The sequence below is a fragment of the Amphibalanus amphitrite genome, unplaced genomic scaffold (assembly GCF_019059575.1).
Source record: "Amphibalanus amphitrite isolate SeventyFive unplaced genomic scaffold, NRLGWU_Aamphi_draft 000255F_arrow, whole genome shotgun sequence".
Taxonomy (NCBI): domain Eukaryota; kingdom Metazoa; phylum Arthropoda; class Thecostraca; order Balanomorpha; family Balanidae; genus Amphibalanus; species Amphibalanus amphitrite.
Window position 1 is genome coordinate 162,782 of NW_024881750.1, and position 22,057 is coordinate 184,838.

Below are 22,057 nucleotides of genomic sequence, written 5' to 3' on the forward strand. Positions count from 1 at the left end.
ACGACTTAGTGGAAATCCGCTGCAAACACGTATGAACAACGAATGGCCCACTACTATGCAGCATACCTGACAGCACGCACATCCGATAAAAATACACGAGCTCGTTCGCTCTTGATGTGCTGGACAATGCCATGAAACAGGCGTATAAAAATACGATGCTGATCAAACACTCCCCCATTCAGCCTAAACTCCGGCTGCACACGGACAAAACTGGTTACAAAGCCTTGTGGCACAGTCGACGAATGACGGACGAACGGACGGATGTACGGACGGACGAAAAGCGTTACCGAGCGCACTGGCTCCAGCATCTCCGTGGCTACATGTCCTCTGTTATTATACGCGACGGAAAAAGCGGGTAAAAATGCACCAAGAGACACGTTCAATTATGAACTTAAACTACATACCGTGCAACATCATTCGCCAAAAAGCAATAACGGAAGCAATCGATCAAAAAATAAAACAGCGCGAGTAAAACACACAACAAACCTTCTGCTCGCATGATTGTAAGAGAGTAATATAAACACTGCTGCGATCTTCAATCAAACGGGAATGTCAAAGCAGATGTTTACACTGGTGCAAATGCCTAACACTAATCAGAAAGTAAATGTCTAGACAGATCAAGCAGAGATTTCTCGTCACGAAAATAAAATCCACTCGTTCACTCATGGCCGGCTTGCCGAGCCGGTGCCTCTCAAAGGCAGTGTTTGTTGGAGCTCAGTAAGACGCCGAGTCCACTGCGCCGGGGAGCGGCAGACGCGGCCTCCGACCCTGGTCCGCCAGCAGTGACCGAGACGGGGTACGCCCAGTCCGAGTCCAGTCGGCTCGACCCTGGGCCGAGCCTGAGACAGCACACATCATCCACTCGGGCCGCTTACACCTGCGACGACGACTCGTAGGCCACCGGCGGCGCCGAGAAGCCAAAGTCGGAGTTTTTGGTCTCGCGCCGCGCCTCCACCCAGTAGAGGATGCCGGCAAAATAAAGCAGAACCGAGCCGACCGCGCCTGCCGCAGGACAACACACAGTGTCAGGACACGCACGCCAGAGTCGGAAAACGAGACACAGTGCCACAGTGGGCAAGTCCATCTACCACAGAACAGCCGTAAACACTAATATTTGACGGTGTACTTCTTTACAGCATAATATTTACAAGAACAGATTAATTCTCACATCACATTATACAACCTTGGACAAAAGTCAATTCAATTTTAAGACCGCTATCCTTGAAAGCAGCAAGAAGCATAAAAGAATGGCATGGCCAACGAACAGAAACAAATAAGCGCGGTCACAGAGAGTTCAGTGCGGTGACTGATTGATATCAGACAACAGTCAAAGACGCGAGGTGACTCCTGACGGTCGGCGATATCAGGTGACAGGTGTACCAAGTGACGATATCAGGTGAAGGTCGGCGATATCGACAGGTGACAGTCAGTATCACAAGACAATAGTCAAAGCTGAAAAGTGACGGCGTGAGTGATACCAAGTGGCAGATGACAGGCGACGGTAAATGACAACAGGCACAGTCAGCATAACCAGATGACAGTGATAACAGGCAAAAGTCAATGATGAGATGTGACAGTTATGACAGGTGACAGTGGATGACAGCCCGACAGAGCGGTTAGCGACGGCAGGCAGTACGTCTCTCATGCGGCGAGGTGAGGTGGGCACAGCGGCAGGCGTGTGCCGCTAGATTCACGTGCAGTGGGTGTACCACAAAGTCACAGTGCAGAGTGGTCAGCCGGGACCCGAGTCGGTGGAAAGGGTACGCTGTGCCGACGGTCGGTGTTGAAGGTGCGTTGTCGTCTCCCAACCATCCGCCGTTTACCACCGACGCGGCAGGGACATGAACAGAAGTGTGCGGCACGACCACGGACCAACGGTTCCCTGCGCTGGAGGACACCGCGTCACGTTCATGCAGGTGTGGGGGTCGCGGGCTGTGCTGAGGGTAACGGGCGGGATAACCGCCAGACCGCAAGGGTACCCCGCTCAGATGGTAGAGGTGACGGCCGCCGGCCCTTTGGCCACTGGACGCCTCAGTCGCAGCAGCCGCAGCTGGACGCGAGACTCGACCCAGAGCAGGATGGCGCCCAGCGCGGCCAGCACCGAGCCCACGGCGCCTGCCGAGCCATCCCACAGCGTCCCTCAGACCAGCCGACACAGCTACACACACACAGCGGGCGCTCCGACACCCAGTGGTTGGCAAACACTGCTGAATGGAGCTCAACTACTCTAAAACATAAACCGGGGAGTGAAGCCGGCCAAACCGGCCCTGCATGGACTGAGGAAGTAGTGCGCATGGAAAGGGAGTTGATGGATGGGGAGGGGGGGGGGGGGGTACAAAGCATAGCCAGCAGCGTTAAAGGGACCCTCCCACCTTCAAAAAAGTTAATGAATTGGCATGAAAGTGATGTCGCTCGGTTCAGAAAGAGCGAAAACGAATATCTACCAAATTTCACCGAAAAATACTCACCGGTTTTCAAGATATTAGACTTTTACTTTTGTTTACTTTTTTGGGATCTCCGCTGTTCCTAGCGACTTTATTTGGAAGCAATAATTTGGCAGCTGAAAGTGCGGCACCTGTTGCGCGCAAAGCAGCATATACCACCGCGTGCTACAAAACGTTTTAGTCAAACATTTAAAAATCGTTAGATATCTGCGCTGACGTCACACATCCAGAGGGGTATTCCTATGCATTAGCCCCTCTGAATCAAAATGCTGCAATTTTGAAATTCAATATTTCCGATTTAAGGCATTTCTCGATGTTGTGAGTGCCGAAACCGGTAATTGTGAGCCAGTGACCCCATTTTGGCTATCTCAACTCAAATCTAATGTTAAGGTGGGAGGGTCCCTTTAAGGCCAGCCCGCCACCAGCTATAGCCGCTGATACTGTCAGATACGTCCTGCCACGAAATATGAGCGGGGTCACAGGAAAATAAACCGGTAACCAAAGCACGACGTTGAGATACGATTAACCAACAGGAAAAGACAAACAAAACAGAGATATGGAGGTGCAATTTATCTACAATCGTTACCTTGGAATAGGCGGACTTCTAATAACTAATCAACATTAGCAGGGACTTCATGCAAAATATGCACAGTCGATGACAAAGAGTTAATGGTGACAAAAATACTTGCAAGTAAGATTTACCCTTATCTCGGAGAAATATACAACAAAGGAGTCAAAACTGGGACCTGTCTACAAACTAGGATGCATGCACTACAAACCGCCCATAATTATTGGTCAGTTTCCCCGTGAGCTGCAGTTCTATTCCGCGAACGGCTCGCCTCTACCCGACCCCACCGTCTGTCCCTGGCAATGACAAAGCGAAGGGCCGGCCCTGCGCCACTCACCGAGCCCGAAGCTCCAGGAGAGGTTGTTGTGGTCGTAGTCGGGCATCCAGTCCCTCTCGTCACCGAGCGCGCCGAACGTGATGACCGCTATGGTGCCCGTAACGGCTGTCGGAGAGACCAGAGGGTGTCAGGAACGCAACTTTGGCTCGATAGAACGTAACAGAGGAAGCAGGGGCGACAGGGACGTTTACCGGGCCGGTGGCGAGTGACTGGGGGAGAAGGATGACAGGGACGCGTCGTATACAGGACTGTTGGCAGTTGACAGAGGGACAAAGGGACCAGGACACTACGAGGTCAGTGACTGCTGAGCAGGTAACGACCGTTCTCGTACAGAAATCCCATCACGTACAGACGCCCCATCCTATGTAAACTTAGCACTGGTGAATATTGCACCCCCGTGCACACATCCCCATATCCATCATCCAACTGCAAACGACCACTGACAAACAGCCACACCTACCTGCGAATCCCAGCACGAACGAGGTGGCCTTGAGGAAACTGCCCTCCCGTTCGTGTTCCATGCAGCAGACGGCCGCCATCACCATCACACCGGCCAACAGGCAAGCCAGGAAGCAGAGCGTGAAAAACAGCTGCACCGCCACGAAAAACGCTGAAAACACAAACATACGGACGTGACTACGGGAATTACTGCGATCATATTGTGCAAGCTATAACAGATTTAGACGTTTGTTCTTAGACAGTTATTCTTAGCAGAGATGATGAGCTGAACGTTTTTAGCTAAATAGCTAAATTAATCTTACATTACCCCGTTTGAGACTTAACTAGCTCCGACGGGCTCACAGTGTCATTTGGGAAACCTGTCCTAAGCCCGATCAGTCCGTACGCAGCGTTCACGTTCTGCGAGTGTCGCCAGCCCGGTGTTACGCACGTGGCCGGACCAGGTAGTCGATGATCTGGTACTCCTCGTCCAGAACCCAGCGGCAGCCGGAGAACTCGGTGTCATACAGGCGCAGCCGCTCCTGGAACTTGTCGAAACAAACCGTCCACAGCCCTGCAACACAGCAGAACAGACGTGCGCCAACAATCAATGATACGAGAGTCATATCAAAACAAATATATCCGCTATAATCTAATAGCGCGGGTCAATAAAACGAAAGAACAAAGATTTTCAGTTACATAGCATGGCGGATGATGGAAGACGGACGTCAGACGTGGCACGATTGTAAGAAGCATAGATTAACATGAATCATCTTATCCGTATGCACAAAGATATATTTAGAGGCGGCGGAGCCACATCCTTTATTAGGCTGCAACTACAGTGTTGTTGCAACAATTCTTCCCGAGAAATGTAGCACTCAGAGGACCGAAAAAAGGAAGTCTGACAGAGCCAGTTCATAATGCCAGCTGAATGTCTACATTTCTTTTGTCCAATAACGGCTCGGACCTTGCGGATCGTTTAGTGTAATGATGAAACGTTGACTTAGCTTTGGGTGTAAGGCTTGAGAAAATGGAAACATTCCATTAGAACCTAACAGAAGACTACAAACAAATTTTGGAAGCCAGTTCAGATAGGCAGGCACATAGGTAGGTGCTGAGCATAGGAAGGCACGGTCCGTTTCTCTGTTCCGGAAAGTCGTCAATCATTGTAAGTTTCAAGAACGGCGGAACAGGTTCCTTACATTTCGAGAAGTATAACGAGCAACGTAACCGTTACGTTGCCCGTTGATACCATTACGTTGCGTGTTACGTCGCAACGTGTACTGTGTCTAACATTACAAATGAGTTCGTTCCTCTGCCATTCATTGCCCAATTACATTTGATCATCCAAGACTGTTGGCTTAGCAATTGATCTCCAGCTTTTGTTATGTGGGCAGAAGAATGCTATTTTCTGGGTTTTAACCGAGCAACATGTGACTCACGCAACACAACTGGCCTTCGATCGACGGTCCAGCCAGTCAGTCCCGGGAGATGTCCAGCATCTCAACTACTTGTTTTATTGCCCCATCTCTGCCAGTTGTTTGTCCCAACCAGCTGGTCTCTGATTCCAGCCTGCCTGCCTTGACCCCCAGGTCACTCATCTTGGCCCATGGGTTGTGAGATAAGCCTGCCATCCCAGCCCAACAAGTGCCTGGGCCTTATTGGGTTTCTCCACTAATGCAAGTTGCCTCTGTAGGATCAGTTAGTGGATTGCTTGCATTTCAAAGAAAGGAAGAGGGAGTAACAAAGTTAGAACTTTGAAAAACAGTGCCCACCTATACTGAACAGTGAACCTCTTTTTCTCTAACCAAAGAAGAACGCACCCCAGTATCACTGACCTAATTTGACAAACTTGGGCTCATCCAGTGATCCATCTGTTTCAAGCCAGTGTGGTGTGGCAAAGGCAATGACCACAGCCAGCAGGCTGATGAGCGTCAGCCATGAGGCAGTGATGAGCGTGTTGGAGAGCCGTCCATCAGCCATTGTGGAATCACCCAGCTGTTACTGCACAGGCCAAGCTGTATCACTGCTGCAGATACAGCAGACTGAAAACAACAGGACAACATTCACAAACAGAGACATGCACACAGGTACAAATTCAAAAGAGGTGACGGCATGACTTTGTGTTATAAATATGGGCATTGGTATACAGTAGCGGCGGAACACCTTCAATTAAGGGGGGGGTACTGCAGACTTTTGGTCCCATTCTTTCCATGCAACGCCCATAGGGCTAATGTTACAATGCCGAAATCAAAGGGGGGCACGGTGCCCCGGTGCCCTCCCCGTTCCGCCGCCTATGTTGGTAAAGCAGACGATGCAGGGGCTCATCTGATCTTTTCTGCCACCGCAGCAGAAAGTATCAGCACGAAACCCATGGAAGTGGAAGTGGTCACTTTGAAGCCTTACACACAGCGCAAAGATAAGCCAATGAAAATGAAGAATCACATGAAAATAAAGGTGAAACTTATTTCTCATATAACTGAGGCTGTGGTGTTGCCTATACTTACTAAGGTAGGTGCCTAGTCAATGTGTTAATTGGTGAAGGTGCGTACTGGCAAGCCTACAAACGAGAGACTCAAAAAGGAAATTTTAATTAATCAGCGAAGGCTTGTTTAAGCACTTATTAGGCAGTACTTTGTACGTCAAAAACCCGTTCAGCTGCCAGGAAATAAAATAATCAAAACCACACCCAACCATACCAAATTCAACGCATGACAAGGGACGACGGTGAAAACAGGGCGCCTGGGGCGATTTGATCAAGGTTCGTGAAATTTACACGTGACGTTTGGCATACAGAAGGCCCATGGAGGGGGAGAAGTTCCAAATGTCACGTGACTAATATGCCCTCCGGCGCCCTGTTTTCACCGGCGTCCATGACAAGCGGCGTAGGAGGGGGCGCATTACCACGGCCACTTCAAAGACGATTTCAATTCTACATTGCTACCATATTATCTGTTTGCACAAATGTTGATAAGTTTCGTTGCAAATCAATGATTCTACATGATGTTTAATATCATTGTTTTTTAACTTTTCAAATACATGGTACATTTTGATTTTGATAAAGTTTGCAAAGTGAAAAAAATCGTTTATTTCCAATTTTATTCCCAACATAGCTTCCATATATGCAAAAATTTAAATATCAGCTGACGTAATCCATGTAACGTCGCATCTGCGCCAGAGAGTTATTTTATTTTTGTTTGTGTGTGTTGAGCGCTCGAAGGACGCAGACGCTGGCGGATTTTTGGCGGTGATGATGGAATGTAACGGAAGTTGGCACAGATTCAGCACAGATTCAGCACAGCACAGATTCGGTAGGGGGAAAAAAGGCCCCGGTAGAGGGAAACCTTTATGACCCATTTTTCCCTAGAAATGACGTCACAAACGGGTAAAAAACCACACCAATCGAAAGCTCTCGTTTACCCAGACCCAGTCCTGCAGTAAAATTTCACTTTTTCCCCATAGGGAAGTTTTTACGGGAAAATCAAAATTTTGGGTCAATGGGGGGTCCCCTCCGATTTCGTTCAAAATCGGCACACGGGTGCCCCACCACCAGACGAGAAACTTTCCCCAAAACGGTCCCCGTTGCATTGACGTTTAAGGCCCGTAAAACCCCCTAGACTCGTAAAGTATCCGTAAAATCGCCTTTGTACGGACCAAAAAGTGGTGCTATGGTAAAAATGTGTATCAATCGAAAGCTCTCGTTTACCCAGACACAGTCCTGCAGGAAAATTTCACTTTTTCCCCATAGAAAAGTTTTCACGGGAAAATCAAAATTTTGGGTCAATGGGGGGGTCCCCTCCGATTTCGTTCAAAATCGGCACACGGGTGCCCCACCACCAGACGAGAAACTTTCTAAAAAACGGTCCCCGTTGCATTGACGTTTAAGGCCCGTAAAGCCCCCTAGACTCGTAAAATATCCGTAAAATCGCCTTTGTACGGACGAAAAAGTGGTGCTATGGTTAAAATGGGTATCAATCGAAAGCTCTCGTTTACCCAGACCCAGTCCTGCAGGAAAATTTCACTTTTTCCCCATAGAAAATTTTTCACGGGAAAATCAAAATTTTGGGTCAATGGGGGGTCCCCTCCGATTTCGTTCAAAATCGGCACACGGGTGCCCCACCACCAGACGAGAAACTTTCCCCAAAACGGTCCCCGTTGCATTGACGTTTAGGGCCCGTAAAACCCCCTAGACTCGTAAAATATCCGTAAAATCGCCTTTGTACGGACCAAAAAGTGGTGTCATGGTAAAAATGGGTATCAATCGAAAGCTCTCGTTTACCCAGACACAGTCCTGCAGGAAAATTTCACTTTTTTCCCATAGAAAAGTTTTTACGGGAAAATCAAAATTTTGGGTCAATGGGGGGTCCCCTCCGATTTCGTTCAAAATCGGCACACGGGTGCCCCACCACCAGACGAGAAACTTTCCTCAAAACGGTCCCCGTTGCATTGACGTTTAAGGCCCGTAAAGCCCCCTAGACTCGTAAAATATCCGTAAAATCGCCTTTGTACGGACGAAAAAGTGGTGCTATGGTTAAAATGGGTATCAATCGAAAGCTCTCGTTTACCCAGACCCATTCCTGCAGGAAAATTTCACTTTTTCCCCATAGAAAAGTTTTTACGGGAAAATCAAAATTTTGGGTCAATGGGGGGTCCCCTCCGATTTCGTTCAAAATCGGCACACGGGTGCCCCACCACCAGACGAGAAACTTTCCCCAAAACGGTCCCCGTTGCATTGACGTTTAAGGCCCGTAAAGCCCCCTAGACTGATAAAATATCCGTAAAATCGCCTTTGTACGGACGAAAAAGTGGTGCTATGGTTAAAATGGGTATCAATCGAAAGCTCTGGTTTACCCAGACCCAGTCCTGCAGGAAAATTTCACTTTTTCCCATAGGAAAGTTTTTACGGGAAAATCAAAATTTTGGGTCAATGGGGGGTCCCCTCCGATTTCGTTCAAAATCGGAACACGGGTGCCCCACCACCAGACGAGAAACTTTCCTCAAAACGGTCCCCGTTGCATTGACGTTTAAGGCCCGTAAAGCCCCCTAGACTCGTAAAATATCCGTAAAATCGCCTTTGTACGGACGAAAAAGTGGTGCTATGGTTAAAATGGGTATCAATCGAAAGCTCTCGTTTACCCAGACCCAGTCCTGCAGGAAAATTTCACTTTTTCCCCATAGGAAAGTTTTTACGGGAAAATCAAAATTTTGGGTCAATGGGGGGTCCCCTCCGATTTCGTTCAAAATCGGCACACGGGTGCCCCACCACCAGACGAGAAACTTTCCCTAAAACGGTCCCCGTTGCATTGACGTTTAAGGCCCGTAAAAACCCCTAGACTCGTAAAATATCCGTAAAATCGCCTTTGTACGGACCAAAAAAAGGTGCTATGGTAAAAATGGGTATCAATCGAAAGCTCTCGTTTACCCAGACACAGTCCTGCAGGAAAATTTCACTTTTTCCCATAGGGAAGTTTTTACGGGAAAATCAAAATTTTGGGTCAATGGGGGGTCCCCTCCGATTTCGTTCAAAATCGGCACACGGGTGCCCCACCACCAGACGAGAAACTTTCCCCAAAACGGTCCCCGTTGCATTGACGTTTAAGGCCCGTAAAGCCCCTAGACTCGTAAAGTATCCGTAAAATCGCCTTTGTACGGACCAAAAAGTGGTGCTATGGTAAAAATGGGTATCAATCGAAAGCTCTCGTTTACCCAGACACAGTCCTGCAGGAAAATTTCACTTTTTCCCCATAGAAAAGTTTTCACGGGAAAATCAAAATTTTGGGTCAATGGGGGGTCCCCTCCGATTTCGTTCAAAATCGGCACACGGGTGCCCCACCACCAGACGAGAAACTTTCCCCAAAACGGTCCCCGTTGCATTGACGTTTAAGGCCCGTAAAGCCCCCTAGACTCATAAAATATCCGTAAAATCGCCTTTGTACGGACGAAAAAGTGGTGCTATGGTTAAAATGGGTATCAATCGAAAGCTCTGGTTTACCCAGACCCAGTCCTGCAGGAAAATTTCACTTTTTCCCATAGGAAAGTTTTTACGGGAAAATCAAAATTTTGGGTCAATGGGGGGTCCCCTCCGATTTCGTTCAAAATCGGCACACGGGTGCCTCACCACCAGACGAGAAACTTTCCCCAAAACGGTCCCCGTTGCATTGACGTTTAAGGAACGTAAAACCCCCTAGACTCGTAAAATATCCGTAAAATCGCCTTTGTACGGACCAAAAAGTGGTGCTATGGTAAAAATGGGTATCAATCGAAAGCTCTCGTTTACCCAGACACAGTCCCGCAGGAAAATTTCACTTTTTCCCCATAGGGAAGTTTTTACGGGAAAATCAAAATTTTGGGTCAATGGGGGGTCCCCTCCGATTTCGTTCAAAATCGGCACACGGGTGCCTCACCACCAGACGAGAAACTTTCCTCAAAACGGTCCCCGTTGCATTGACATTTAAGGCCCGTAAAGCCCCCTAGACTCGTAAAATATCCGTAAAATCGCCTTTGTACGGACCAAAAAGTGGTGCTATGGTTAAAATGGGTATCAATCGAAAGCTCTCGTTTACCCAGACCCAGTCCTGCTGGAAAATTTCACTTTTTCCCCATAGGAAAGTTTTTACGGGAAAATCAAAATTTTGGGTCAATGGGGGGTCCCCTCCAATTTCGTTCAAAATCGGCACACGGGTGCCCCACCACCAGACGAGAAACTTTCCCCAAAACGGACCCCGTTGCATTGACGTTTAAGGCCCGTAAAACCCCCTAGACTCGTAAAATATCCGTAAAATCGCCTTTGTACGGACCAAAAAGTGGTGCTATGGTAAAAATGGGTATCAATCGAAAGCTCTCGTTTACCCAGACACAGTCCTGCAGGAAAATTCCACTTTTTCACCATAGGGAAGTTTTTAGGGGAAAATCAAAATTTTGGGTCAATAGGGGGTCCCCTCCGATTTCGTTCAAAATCGGCACACGGGTGCCCCACCACCAGACGAGAAACTTTCCCCAAAACGGTCCCCGTTGCATTGACGTTTAAGGCCCGTAAAACCCCTACACTCGTAAAATATCCGTAAAATCGCCTTTGTACGGACCAAAAAGTGGTGCTATGAGAAAAATGGGTATCAATCGAAAGCTCTCGTTTACCCAGACACAGTCCCGCAGGAAAATTTCACTTTTTCCCCATAGGGAAGTTTTTACGGGAAAATCAAAATTTTGGGTCAATGGGGGGTCCCCTCCGATTTCGTTCAAAATCGGCACACGGGTGCCCCACCACCAGACGAGAAACTTTCCCCAAAAAGGTCCCCGTTGCATTGACGTTTAAGGCCCGTAGAGCCCCCTAGACTCGTAAAATATCCGTAAAATCGCCTTTGTACGGACCAAAAAGTGGTGCTATGGTTAAAATGGGTATCAATCGAAAGCTCTCGTTTACCCAGACCCAGTCCTGCAGGAAAATTTCACTTTTTCCCCATAGGAAAGTTTTTACGGGAAAATCAAAATTTTGGGTCAATGGGGGGTCCCCTCCAATTTCGTTCAAAATCGGCACACGGGTGCCCCACCACCAGACGAGAAACTTTCCCCAAAACGGACCCCGTTGCATTGACGTTTAAGGCCCGTAAAACCCCCTAGACTCGTAAAATATCCGTAAAATCGCCTTTGTACGGACCAAAAAGTGGTGCTATGGTAAAAATGGGTATCAATCGAAAGCTCTCGTTTACCCAGACACAGTCCTGCAGGAAAATTCCACTTTTTCACCATAGGGAAGTTTTTAGGGGAAAATCAAAATTTTGGGTCAATAGGGGGTCCCCTCCGATTTCGTTCAAAATCGGCACACGGGTGCCCCACCACCAGACGAGAAACTTTCCCTAAAACGGTCCCCGTTGCATTGACGTTTAAGGCCCGTAAAACCCCTACACTCGTAAAATATCCGTAAAATCGCCTTTGTACGGACCAAAAAGTGGTGCTATGAGAAAAATGGGTATCAATCGAAAGCTCTCGTTTACCCAGACACAGTCCCGCAGGAAAATTTCACTTTTTCCCCATAGGGAAGTTTTTACGGGAAAATCAAAATTTTGGGTCAATGGGGGGTCCCCTCCGATTTCGTTCAAAATCGGCACACGGGTGCCCCACCACCAGACGAGAAACTTTCCCCAAAAAGGTCCCCGTTGCATTGACGTTTAAGGCCCGTAGAGCCCCCTAGACTCGGAAAGTATCCGTAAAATCGCCTTTGTACGGACCAAAAAGTGGTGCTATGGTAAAAATGGGTATCAATCGAAAGCTCTCGTTTACCCAGACACAGTCCTGCAGGAAAATTTCACTTTTCCCCAATAGAAAAGTTTTTACGGGAAAATCAAAATTTTGGGTCAATGGGGGGTCCCCTCCGAATTCGTTCAAAATCGGCACACGGGTGCCCCACCACCAGACGAGAAACTTTCCCTAAAACGGTCCCCGTTGCATTGACGTTTAAGGAACGTAAAACCCCCTAGACTCGTAAAATATCCGTAAAATCACCTTTGTACGGACGAAAAAGTGGTGCTATGGTTAAAATGGGTATCAATCGAAAGCTCTCGTTTACCCAGACCCAGTCCTGCAGGAAAATTTTACTTTTTTCCCATAGGAAAGTTTTTACGGGAAAATCAAAATTTTGGGTCAATGGGGGGGTCCCCTCCGATTTCGTTCAAAATCGGCACACGGGTGCCCCACCACCAGACGAGAAACTTTCCCCAAAACGGTCCCCGTTGCATTGACGTTTAAGGCCCGTAAAGCCCCCTAGACTCGTAAAATATCCGTAAAATCGCCTTTGTACGGACCAAAAAGTGGTGCTATGGTAAAAATGGGTATCAATCGAAAGCTCTCGTTTACCCAGACCCAGTCCTGCAGGAAAATTTCACTTTTTCCCCATAGAAAAGTTTTTACGGGAAAATCAAAATTTTGGGTCAATTGGGGGTCCCCTCCGATTTTGTTCCCAATCGGCACACGGGTGCCCCACCACCAGACGAGAAACTTTCCCCAAAACGGTCCCCGTTGCATTGACGTTTAGGGCCCGTAAAGCCCCCTAGACTCGTAAAATATCCGTAAAATCGCCTTTGTACGGACCAAAAAGTGGTGTCATGGTAAAAATGGGTATCAATCGAAAGCTCTCGTTTACCCAGACACAGTCCTGCAGGAAAATTTCACTTTTTCCCCATAGAAAAGTTTTTACGGGAAAATCAAAATTTTGGGTCAATTGGGGGTCTCCTCCGATTTCTTTCAAAATCGGCACACGGGTGCCCCACCACCAGACGAGAAACTTTCCCCAAAACGGTCCCCATTTTTACCACAGCACCACTTTTTGTCCGTACAAAGGCGATTTTACGGATATTTTACGAGTCTAGGGGGCTTTACGGGCAATGCAACGGGGACCGTTTTGGGGAAAGTTTCTCGTCTGGTGGTGGGGCAACCGTGTGCCGATTTTGAACGAAATCGGAGGGGACCCCTATTGACCCCAAAATTTTGATTTTCCTGTAAAAACTTTTCTATGGGGAAAAAGTGAAATTTTCCTGCAAGACTGTGTCTGGGTAAACGAGAGCTTTCGATTGATACTCATTTTTACCATAGCACCACTTTTTGGTCCGTACAAAGGCGATTTTACGGATATTTTACGAGTCTAGGGGGCTTTACGGGCCTTAAACGTCAATGCAACGGGACCGTTTTTTAGAAAGTTTCTCGTCTGGTGGTGGGGCACCCGTGTGCCGATTTTGAACGAAATCGGAGGGGACCCCCTATTGACCCAAAATTTTGATTTTCCCGTAAAAACTTTTCTATGGGGAAAAAGTGAAATTTTCCTGCAGGACTGTGTCTGGGTAAACGAGAGCTTTCGATTGGTACCCATTCTTACCATAGCACCACTTTTTGGTCCGTACAAAGGCGATTTTACGGATATTTTACGAGTCCAGGGGGCTTTACGGGCCTTAAACGTCAATGCAACGGGACCATTTTTTAGAAAGTTTCTCGTCTGGTGGTGGGGCACCCGTGTGCTGATTTTGAACGAAATCGGAGGGGAGCCCCATTGACCCAAAATTTTGATTTTCCCGTAAAAACTTTCCTATGGGGAAAAAGTGAAATTTTCCTGCAGGACTGTGTCTGGGTAAACGAGAGCTTTCGATTGATACCCATTTTAACCATAGCACCACTTTTTGGTCCGTACAAAGGCGATTTTACGGATATTTTACGAGTTTAGGGGGCTTTACGGGCCTTAAATGTCAATGCAACGGGGACCGTTTTTGGGAAAGTTTCTCGTCTGGTGGTGGGGCACCCGTGTGCCGATTTTGAACGAAATCGGAGGGGACCCCTCATTGACCCAAAATTTTGATATTCCCGTAAAAACTTTTCTATGGGGAAAAAGTGAAATTTTCCTGCAGGACTGTGTCTGGGTAAACGAGAGCTTTCGATTGAAACCCATTTTTACCATAGCACCACTTTTTGGTCCGTACAAAGACGATTTTACGGATATTTTACGAGTCTAGGGGGCTTTACGGGCCTTAAACGTCAATGCAACGGGGACCGTTTTGGGGAAAGTTTCTCGTCTGGTGGTGGGGCACCCGTGTGCCGATTTTGAACGAAATCGGAGGGGTTCCCCCATTGACCCAAAATTTTGATTTTCCCGTAAAAACTTTCCTATGAAAAAAAGTGAAATTTTCCTGCAGGACTGTGTCTGGGTAAACGAGAGCTTTCGATTGATACCCATTTTAACCATAGCACCACTTTTTGGTCCGTATAAAGGCGATTTTACGGATATTTTACGAGTCTAGGGGGCTTTACGGGCCTTAAACGTCAATGCAACGGGGACCGTTTTGGGGAAAGTTTCTCGTCTGGTGGTGGGGCACCCGTGTGCCGATTTTGAACGAAATCGGAGGGGACCCCCATTGACCCAAAATTTTGATTTTCCCGTAACAACTTTTCTATGGGGAAGAAGTGAAATTTTCCTGCAGGACTGTGTCTGGGTAAACGAGAGCTTTCGATTGATACCCATTTTTACCATAGCACCACTTTTTGGTCCGTACAAAGGCGATTTTACGGATATTTTACGAGTCTAGGGGGTTTTACGGGCCTTAAACGTCAATGCAACGGGGACCATTTTGGGGAAAGTTTCTCGTCTGGTGGTGGGGCACCCGTGTGCCGATTTTGAACGAAATCGGAGGGGACCCCCCATTGACCCAACATTTTGATTTCCCCCTAAAAACTTGTCAATGGGGAAAAAGTGAAATTTTCCTGCAGGACTGTGTCTGGGTAAACGAGAGCTTTCGATTGATACCCATTTTTACCATAGCACCACTTTTTGGTCCGTACAAAGGCGATTTTACGGATATTTTACGAGTCTAGGGGGTTTTACGGGCCTTAAACGTCAATGCAACGGGGACCGTTTTGGGGAAAGTTTCTCGTCTGGTGGTGGGGCACCCGTGTGCCGATTTTGAACGAAATCGGAGGGGACCCCCCATTGACCCAAAATTTTGATTTTCCCGTAAAAACTTTCCTATGGGGAAAAAGTGAAATTTTCCTGCAGGACTGGGTCTGGGTAAACGAGAGATTTCGATTGATACCCATTTTAACCATAGCACCACTTTTTCGTCCGTACAAAGGCGATTTTACGGATATTTTACGAGTCTAGGGGGCTTTACGGGCCTTAAACGTCAATGCAACGGGGACCGTTTTGGGGAAAGTTTCTCGTCTGGTGGTGGGGCACCCGTGTGCCGATTTTGAACGAAATCGGAGGGGACCCCCCATTGACCCAAAATTTTGATTTTCCCGTAAAAACTTTTCTATAGGGAAAAAGTGAAATTTTCCTGCAGGACTGTGTCTGGGTAAACGAGAGCTTTCGATTGATACCCATTTTTACCATAGCACCACTTTTTGGTCCGTACAAAGGCGATTTTACGGATACTTTACGAGTCTAGGGGGCTTTACGGGCCTTAAACGTCAATGCAACGGGGACCGTTTAAGGGAAAGTTTCTCGTCTGGTGGTGGGGCACCCGTGTGCCGATTTTGAACGAAATCGGAGGGGACCCCCCATTGACCCAAAATTTTGATTTTCCCGTAAAAACTTCCCTATGGGGAAAAAGTGAAATTTTCCTGCAGGACTGTGTCTGGGTAAACGAGAGCTTTCGATTGATACCCATTTTTACCATAGCACAACTTTTTGGTCCATACAAACGCGATTTTACGGATATTTTACGAGTCTAGGGGGTTTTACGGGCCTTAAACGTCAATGCAACGGGGACCGTTTTGGGGAAAGTTTCTCGTCTGGTAGTGGGGCACCCGTGTGCCGATTTTGAACGAAATCGGAGGGGACACCCCATTGACCCAAAATTTTGATTTTCCCCTAAAAACTTTTCTATGGGGAAAAAGTGAAATTTTCCTGCAGGACTGTGTCTGGGTAAACGAGAGCTTTCGATTGATACCCATTTTTACCATAGCACCACTTTTTGGTCCGTACAAAGGCGATTTTACAGATATTTTACGAGTCTAGGGGGTTTTACAGGCCTTAAACGTCAATGCAACGGGGACCGTTTTGGGGAAAGTTTTTCGTCTGGTGGTGGGGCACCCGTGTGCCGATTTTGAACGAAATCGGAGGGGACACCCCATTGACCCAAAATTTTGATTTTCCCGTAAAAACTTTCCTATGGGGAAAAAGTGAAATTTTCCTGCAGGACTGGGTCTGGGTAAACGAGAGCTTTCGATTGATTCCCATTTTAACCATAGCACCACTTTTTCGTCCGTACAAAGGCGATTTTACGGATATTTTACGAGTCTAGGGGGCTTTACGGGCCTTAAACGTCAATGCAACGGGGACCGTTTTGAGGAAAGTTTCTCGTCTGGTGGTGGGGCACCCGTGTTCCGATTTTGAACGAAATCGGAGGGGACCCCCCATTGACCCAAAATTTTGATCTTCCCCTAAAAACTTTTCTATGGGGAAAAAGTGAAATTTTCCTGCAGGACTGTGTCTGGGTAAACGAGAGCTTTCGATTGATACCCATTTTTACCATAGCACCACTTTTTGGTCCGTACAAAGGCGATTTTACGGATATTTTACGAGTCTAGGGGGTTTTACGAGCCTTAAACGTCAATGCAACGGGGACCGTTTCGGGGAAAGTTTCTCGTCTGGTGGTGGGGCACCCGTGTGCCGATTTTGAACGAAATCGGAGGGGACCCCCCATTGACCCAAAATTTTTATTTTCCCGTAAAAACTTTCCTATGGGGAAAAAGTGAAATTTTCCTGCAGGACTGGGTCTGGGTAAACGAGAGCTTTCGATTGATACCCATTTTAACCATAGCACCACTTTTTCGTCCGTACAAAGGCGATTTTACGGATATTTTACGAGTCTAGGGGGCTTTACGGGCCTTAAACGTCAATGCAACGGGGACCGTTTTGAGGAAAGTTTCTCGTCTGGTGGTGGGGCACCCGTGTGCCGATTTTGAACGAAATCGGAGGGGACCCCTCATTGACCCAAAATTTTGATTTTCCCGTAAAAACTTTTCTATGGGGAAAAAGTGAAATTTTCCTGCAGGACTGGGTCTGGGTAAACGAGAGCTTTCGATTGATACCCATTTTTACCATAGCACCACTTTTTGGTCCGTACAAAGGCGATTTTACGGATATTTTACGAGTCTAGGGGGCTTTACGGGCCTTAAACGTCAATGCAACGGGGACCGTTTTGGGGAAAGTTTCTCGTCTGGTGGTGGGGCACCCGTGTGCCGATTTTGAACGAAATCGGAGGGGACCCCCCATTGACCCAAAATTTTGATTTTCCCGTAAAAACTTTCCTATGGGAAAAAAGTGAAATTTTCCTGCAGGACTGGGTCTGGGTAAACGAGAGCTTTCGATTGATACCCATTTTAACCATAGCACCACTTTTTCGTCCGTACAAAGGCGAGTTTACGGATATTTTACGAGTCTAGGGGGTTTTACGGGCCTTAAACGTCAATGCAACGGGGACCGTTTTGGGGAAAGTTTCTCGTCTGGTGGTGGGGCACCCGTGTGCCGATTTTGAACGAAATCGGAGGGGACACCCCATTGACCCAAAATTTTGATTTTCCCGTAAAAACTTTTCTATGGGGAAAAAGTGAAATTTTCCTGCAGGACTGTGTCTGGGTAAACGAGAGCTTTCGATTGATACCCATTTTTACCATAGCACCACTTTTTGGTCCGTACAAAGGCGATTTTACGGATACTTTACGAGTCTAGGGGGCTTTACGGGCCTTAAACGTCAATGCAACGGGGACCGTTTTGGGGAAAGTTTCTCGTCTGGTGGTGGGGCACCCGTGTGCCGATTTTGAACGAAATCGGAGGGGACCCCCCATTGACCCAAAATTTTGATTTTCCCGTAAAAACTTCCCTATGAGGAAAAAGTGAAATTTCACTGCAGGACTGGGTCTGGGTAAACGAGAGCTTTCGATTGGTGTGGTTTTTTACCCGTTTGTGACGTCATTTCTAGGGGAAAATGGGTCATAAAGGTTTCCCTCTACCGGGGCCTTTTTTCCCCCTACCGAATCTGTGCTGTGCTGAATCTGTGCTGAATCTGTGCCAACTTCCGTTACATGATGGCATATTTACGTCTGGACAACGAGTTGCGTTGGAGAGGCCGGAAATAGTGGCGATTTCAGGACCGCAAGAATGGACCGTCATTGGAATGATTCTTTTTCAAACCGTGCACTGTTTTCGGCCGGAATTTAATAGTTACTACAAAATATTTTGTAATTACGTTTCCACCAAGAATGAATGCCATCAGGGCTTAATTTTTAATGCTATTGTATTTTGCCAAGAAGCATATAGTGCTGTTATATTGCAGTTTTAGCGCGTTTGTTACAAAATATGAAGCGAATAAGCGTCAGTGTAATTCAAATTTGAATTCATCAACAGTGCCAGAAGTTGAAGTTAATTAATAATTTGAGGGAAGGCTATGCTAATTGCTCTTGTCCATCCACTAAAACTTATTAAATATTTTGCTTTGTGTATTCCAAAAGGAGAGGGAGCTATTTCATTTGTGCCTTCATGTCAGAATTGAAGGTGGATCATTGAATTTTCAACGCAGTTTACAAACAAGCATTTGGTCTTTCTCGTTTATAAGCAGTGGCTAAGAAAAGGTTGATCAATCCTGAAGTTCAGTCATCGTACCTCAACTTGGCAGCAAGATCCCCCAAGGACAGAGGATATATTGTATACATGGCCTGTAAATCAAAACAAACAAACATTTGGTCTTTCTTGTATATAAGCAGTGGCTAAGAAAAGGTTGATCAATCCTGAAGTTCAGTCATCATACCTCAACTTGGCAGCAAGATCCCCTAAGGACAGAGGATATATTGTAAACCTGTCCTGTTAATCAAAACATTTTTGTGCCTTCAAAGGCTTAAGTTATCTGTGGTGTGTTCGGAGTTAGGCTATGGCCGTTTTTGTTGTATGTTTATGTGGAGATTGAATATAACTGTGACCCTGTGCTTGTTTGTATACTTACGGTTGAACAGGGAACAGCACATTCACATAACATACTCACCTAGCACCTAACTCATAGCTGTACCCTGCAGGATCTGGATCTGTACTTGTTCATGTCTCGAGCATTAACAAAGCACTCAAGTAGCTTAGTAAGCAATCATTTCCCACATTTTCTGAGCATCTAACATGACATACAGCAGTGCAGAGCAGCTTCAGAGAAGAAACACTTTAAATCCACAGACTCACACCAGCCACCCAATGAGCCAGTTCCTCAGTTGACTGTTTCCCTGGACACAGCTTGGCAATGTGAGCTAACTTTTGGCAAGTTGAAGGTTAGCAGGTAAGATTGAGTTAGGGTGAGTACCTACCTATAACTGGGTGCTAATGCCATCGCCATGCAGGTCTTGGGTAGGCTGCAAATATGTGTGATGATTGAGGTTAGGTCAGCTGTCAGGTTAGTCAGGTTCAGGTATGCTCATTGCTCAGGTCACATTTTTATGAACATTTGGCAAATTAAAAAACTAACAATCTGATCTAAGCTAACCCGACTAAACATACACAACTACTGAACTGAGCACCTACCTACTTGTGCCTACATCTCATACCATGTCAAAGTAGAGTTCCTTGGTGGAAGATTAGCCTCAGTACTTTTTATCCCAGTCCTGTGAAGAAAACTAATACTTCTAAGCTCTGAGTCACTGCTGGCCATCCACAGGAAGAAATTCTGAGACTGAGAGCTTTGCCATTGTATATTGGACCAATAATGACTATCAAGAATGACTATGAACACATAATATGATCACATCGTTGCATGGATTGTCACATTGACAATTTTACTACAATTCTTTTTTCAAGAAATACAGTGATGATGATTAACATCAAAATCAACATAAAGTGGATTTAGTGATCCAAGCTTTCTCCTCCAGTAGCAATGGAATGATCGCATGTTTCATTTGCCAGACACTGAGTACCTGATGCACATTACAATCTGCATAGCATCTAAGCATAGTAAAACTGCCCAAGTCCATTCATTCTAGATTTTAACTTCATAGTTAGCACTAATTTATCTTGCTGTTGTAAGTTATCATTCAATATTCATACCAATACATCAATATGCGCTCATCGAGTCAACATTTTCTGGCATGATCCTGCTCAGCGTGCTCTTCAGTATTGCTCCAAGGTCTGCAATATTATAGCTTGTTTTTGGACAATAAGCTCTTTTAATTTTACTTTTTCTTGCTGATATATGAGCCCGATCAACCTGCGTTTATCAACCAAAATTTCATAACTTGTTCAACTTGATATTGATATTGCTCAGTAGTCCCTCTGTCAGCCTCCTGGATACTTCAGATTGTTTTCAGTCAACATACTTCTTAAATATGATATAAGTCAATCTTAAGGGATTCAAAACATCCAACAAAACGACGTACAAGAGGAAGAAAACCACCAGATAAACTAAAAAATGGCCTTGGAACAGAGCCAAGTGGTGCTCCATTTGTTTGTTTACAATGATTGTAGTGCTGATGTATTTTCAGGACTCTGAACGTCGGCTTATAAAAAATGAAACGTTTTTACAAAAGTTGTAAGGCAAGTAATATTTATCTGAAAGAACTAAAATATTCAAAAGCCAAACACTATGAAATACATGAATCGGAACGAAAAAGTAACCCCAAAATCCAGCCTAATCACCGGCTCCTAAAACTGCAACACAATCAGCACTTTTCCCCGCAACTCGTTGTCCAGACGTAAATATGCTACATGATGATGGGGGTGAGTATTGAAGCATCCAAGAGCGCAGCATCCAAGGGACGCAACATCCAAAACCTTAGCATCCAGCAATCAAAACGTCCAAATAACATCCAAAACCGACCCCTTAGGGATGATTCAGAGCATCCAAGAGCGAAACATCCAAAAATGCAGCATCCAGGACCACAGCATCCAAAATCGTATCATCCAAATTGGCAGCAACCAAGGACGAGGAATTGCAGCATCCAAGAGTGAAACATCCAAGGGTGCAGCATCCAAAACCGTATCATCCAACAAACATCTCTGGCACCGCAGCATCCAAGACCATATCATCCAAAATAGTGACATCTGTTGTACAAGCTGTAAACTATTAGTTCAATGGCTGTCCGATAGGTGGTGGCACGTACGGTTCCTAAGTGACGGAATTGTATGACATCACTGAGTCTCTATACAGTGGCATCCCTATAATGACCTTACATCCTCAAGACGGAGGTGCGTAGCTGCTGGTAGCGACATCGCTGCGATACCACTACACACCTGACAGATGACATGAAGACGCATTGCAGCGTATCCAAGCGCGGCACGTATGAAGGTAGGCTGAAGTGTCGATAATGGAGACCGATACCGAAAGTGGGTTTATTAATTGCCCTTTCAGTTTTCACACCAGAAGTGCCTAATAAGTCGTGTAGTGTCCACTATCCCCGTAACCAAGCCTCCGCAAGGATCTTCATCTCACCGTCAGATCGCGCTTATCATCGTCAGCTCCTCCCGTTCCTTCACAGTTAACCTTTTTCCTGTCCTATGTGATATATTCCATGTTCCAGAGGGCAAAAAAATATTGTTAAGATTGGTTCAGAAACCTGGCCGTGATAAACAGCCTAAAATGTATCTGCAATTTGCCCGTTTTTACCCCCCTCTACCCCCCCTATTGACATTTTTTAATTTTTATTTTTTAGAAATGTAGATCACGTTGAGCGAAATCGAATGCCGTTTGAATTTTGAAAATCGGCCCGTTAGATCTCGAGATATCAGGGGGGGGGGTCGTAAACAGCCCCCCCCCTGCCACTAAT

General features: G+C 46.4%; 2 protein-coding genes across 3 annotated transcripts in view; one reads left to right on the forward strand and one right to left on the reverse strand.

The window, feature by feature from the left end:
• Nucleotides 1–266: 266 nt before the first annotated feature.
• Nucleotides 267–6,500, reverse strand: LOC122386545. Its single transcript, XM_043375832.1, has 6 exons — nt 6,295–6,500; nt 5,626–5,832; nt 4,239–4,361; nt 3,810–3,959; nt 3,350–3,454; nt 267–1,002 (listed from the first exon to the last, which is right to left on the reverse strand). Exons 2-6 carry the CDS (start codon nt 5,768–5,770, stop codon nt 872–874), a joined length of 654 nt encoding a protein of 217 aa, XP_043231767.1. The 5' UTR covers nt 5,771–5,832; nt 6,295–6,500; the 3' UTR covers nt 267–871.
• A 495-nt stretch (nt 6,501–6,995) lies between these two features.
• LOC122386535 (histone-lysine N-methyltransferase EHMT1-like) overlaps nt 6,996–22,057 on the forward strand; it is a 50,575-nt gene continuing 35,513 nt past the window's right edge. Inside the window, exon 1 of one of the 2 annotated variants that reach the window (XM_043375818.1) lies at nt 6,996–7,036. The gene's annotated coding sequence lies outside the window, so the exon portion shown is untranslated. The remainder of the gene's footprint in view (nt 7,037–22,057) is intronic. The other variant, XM_043375817.1, reaches the window with a different exon arrangement.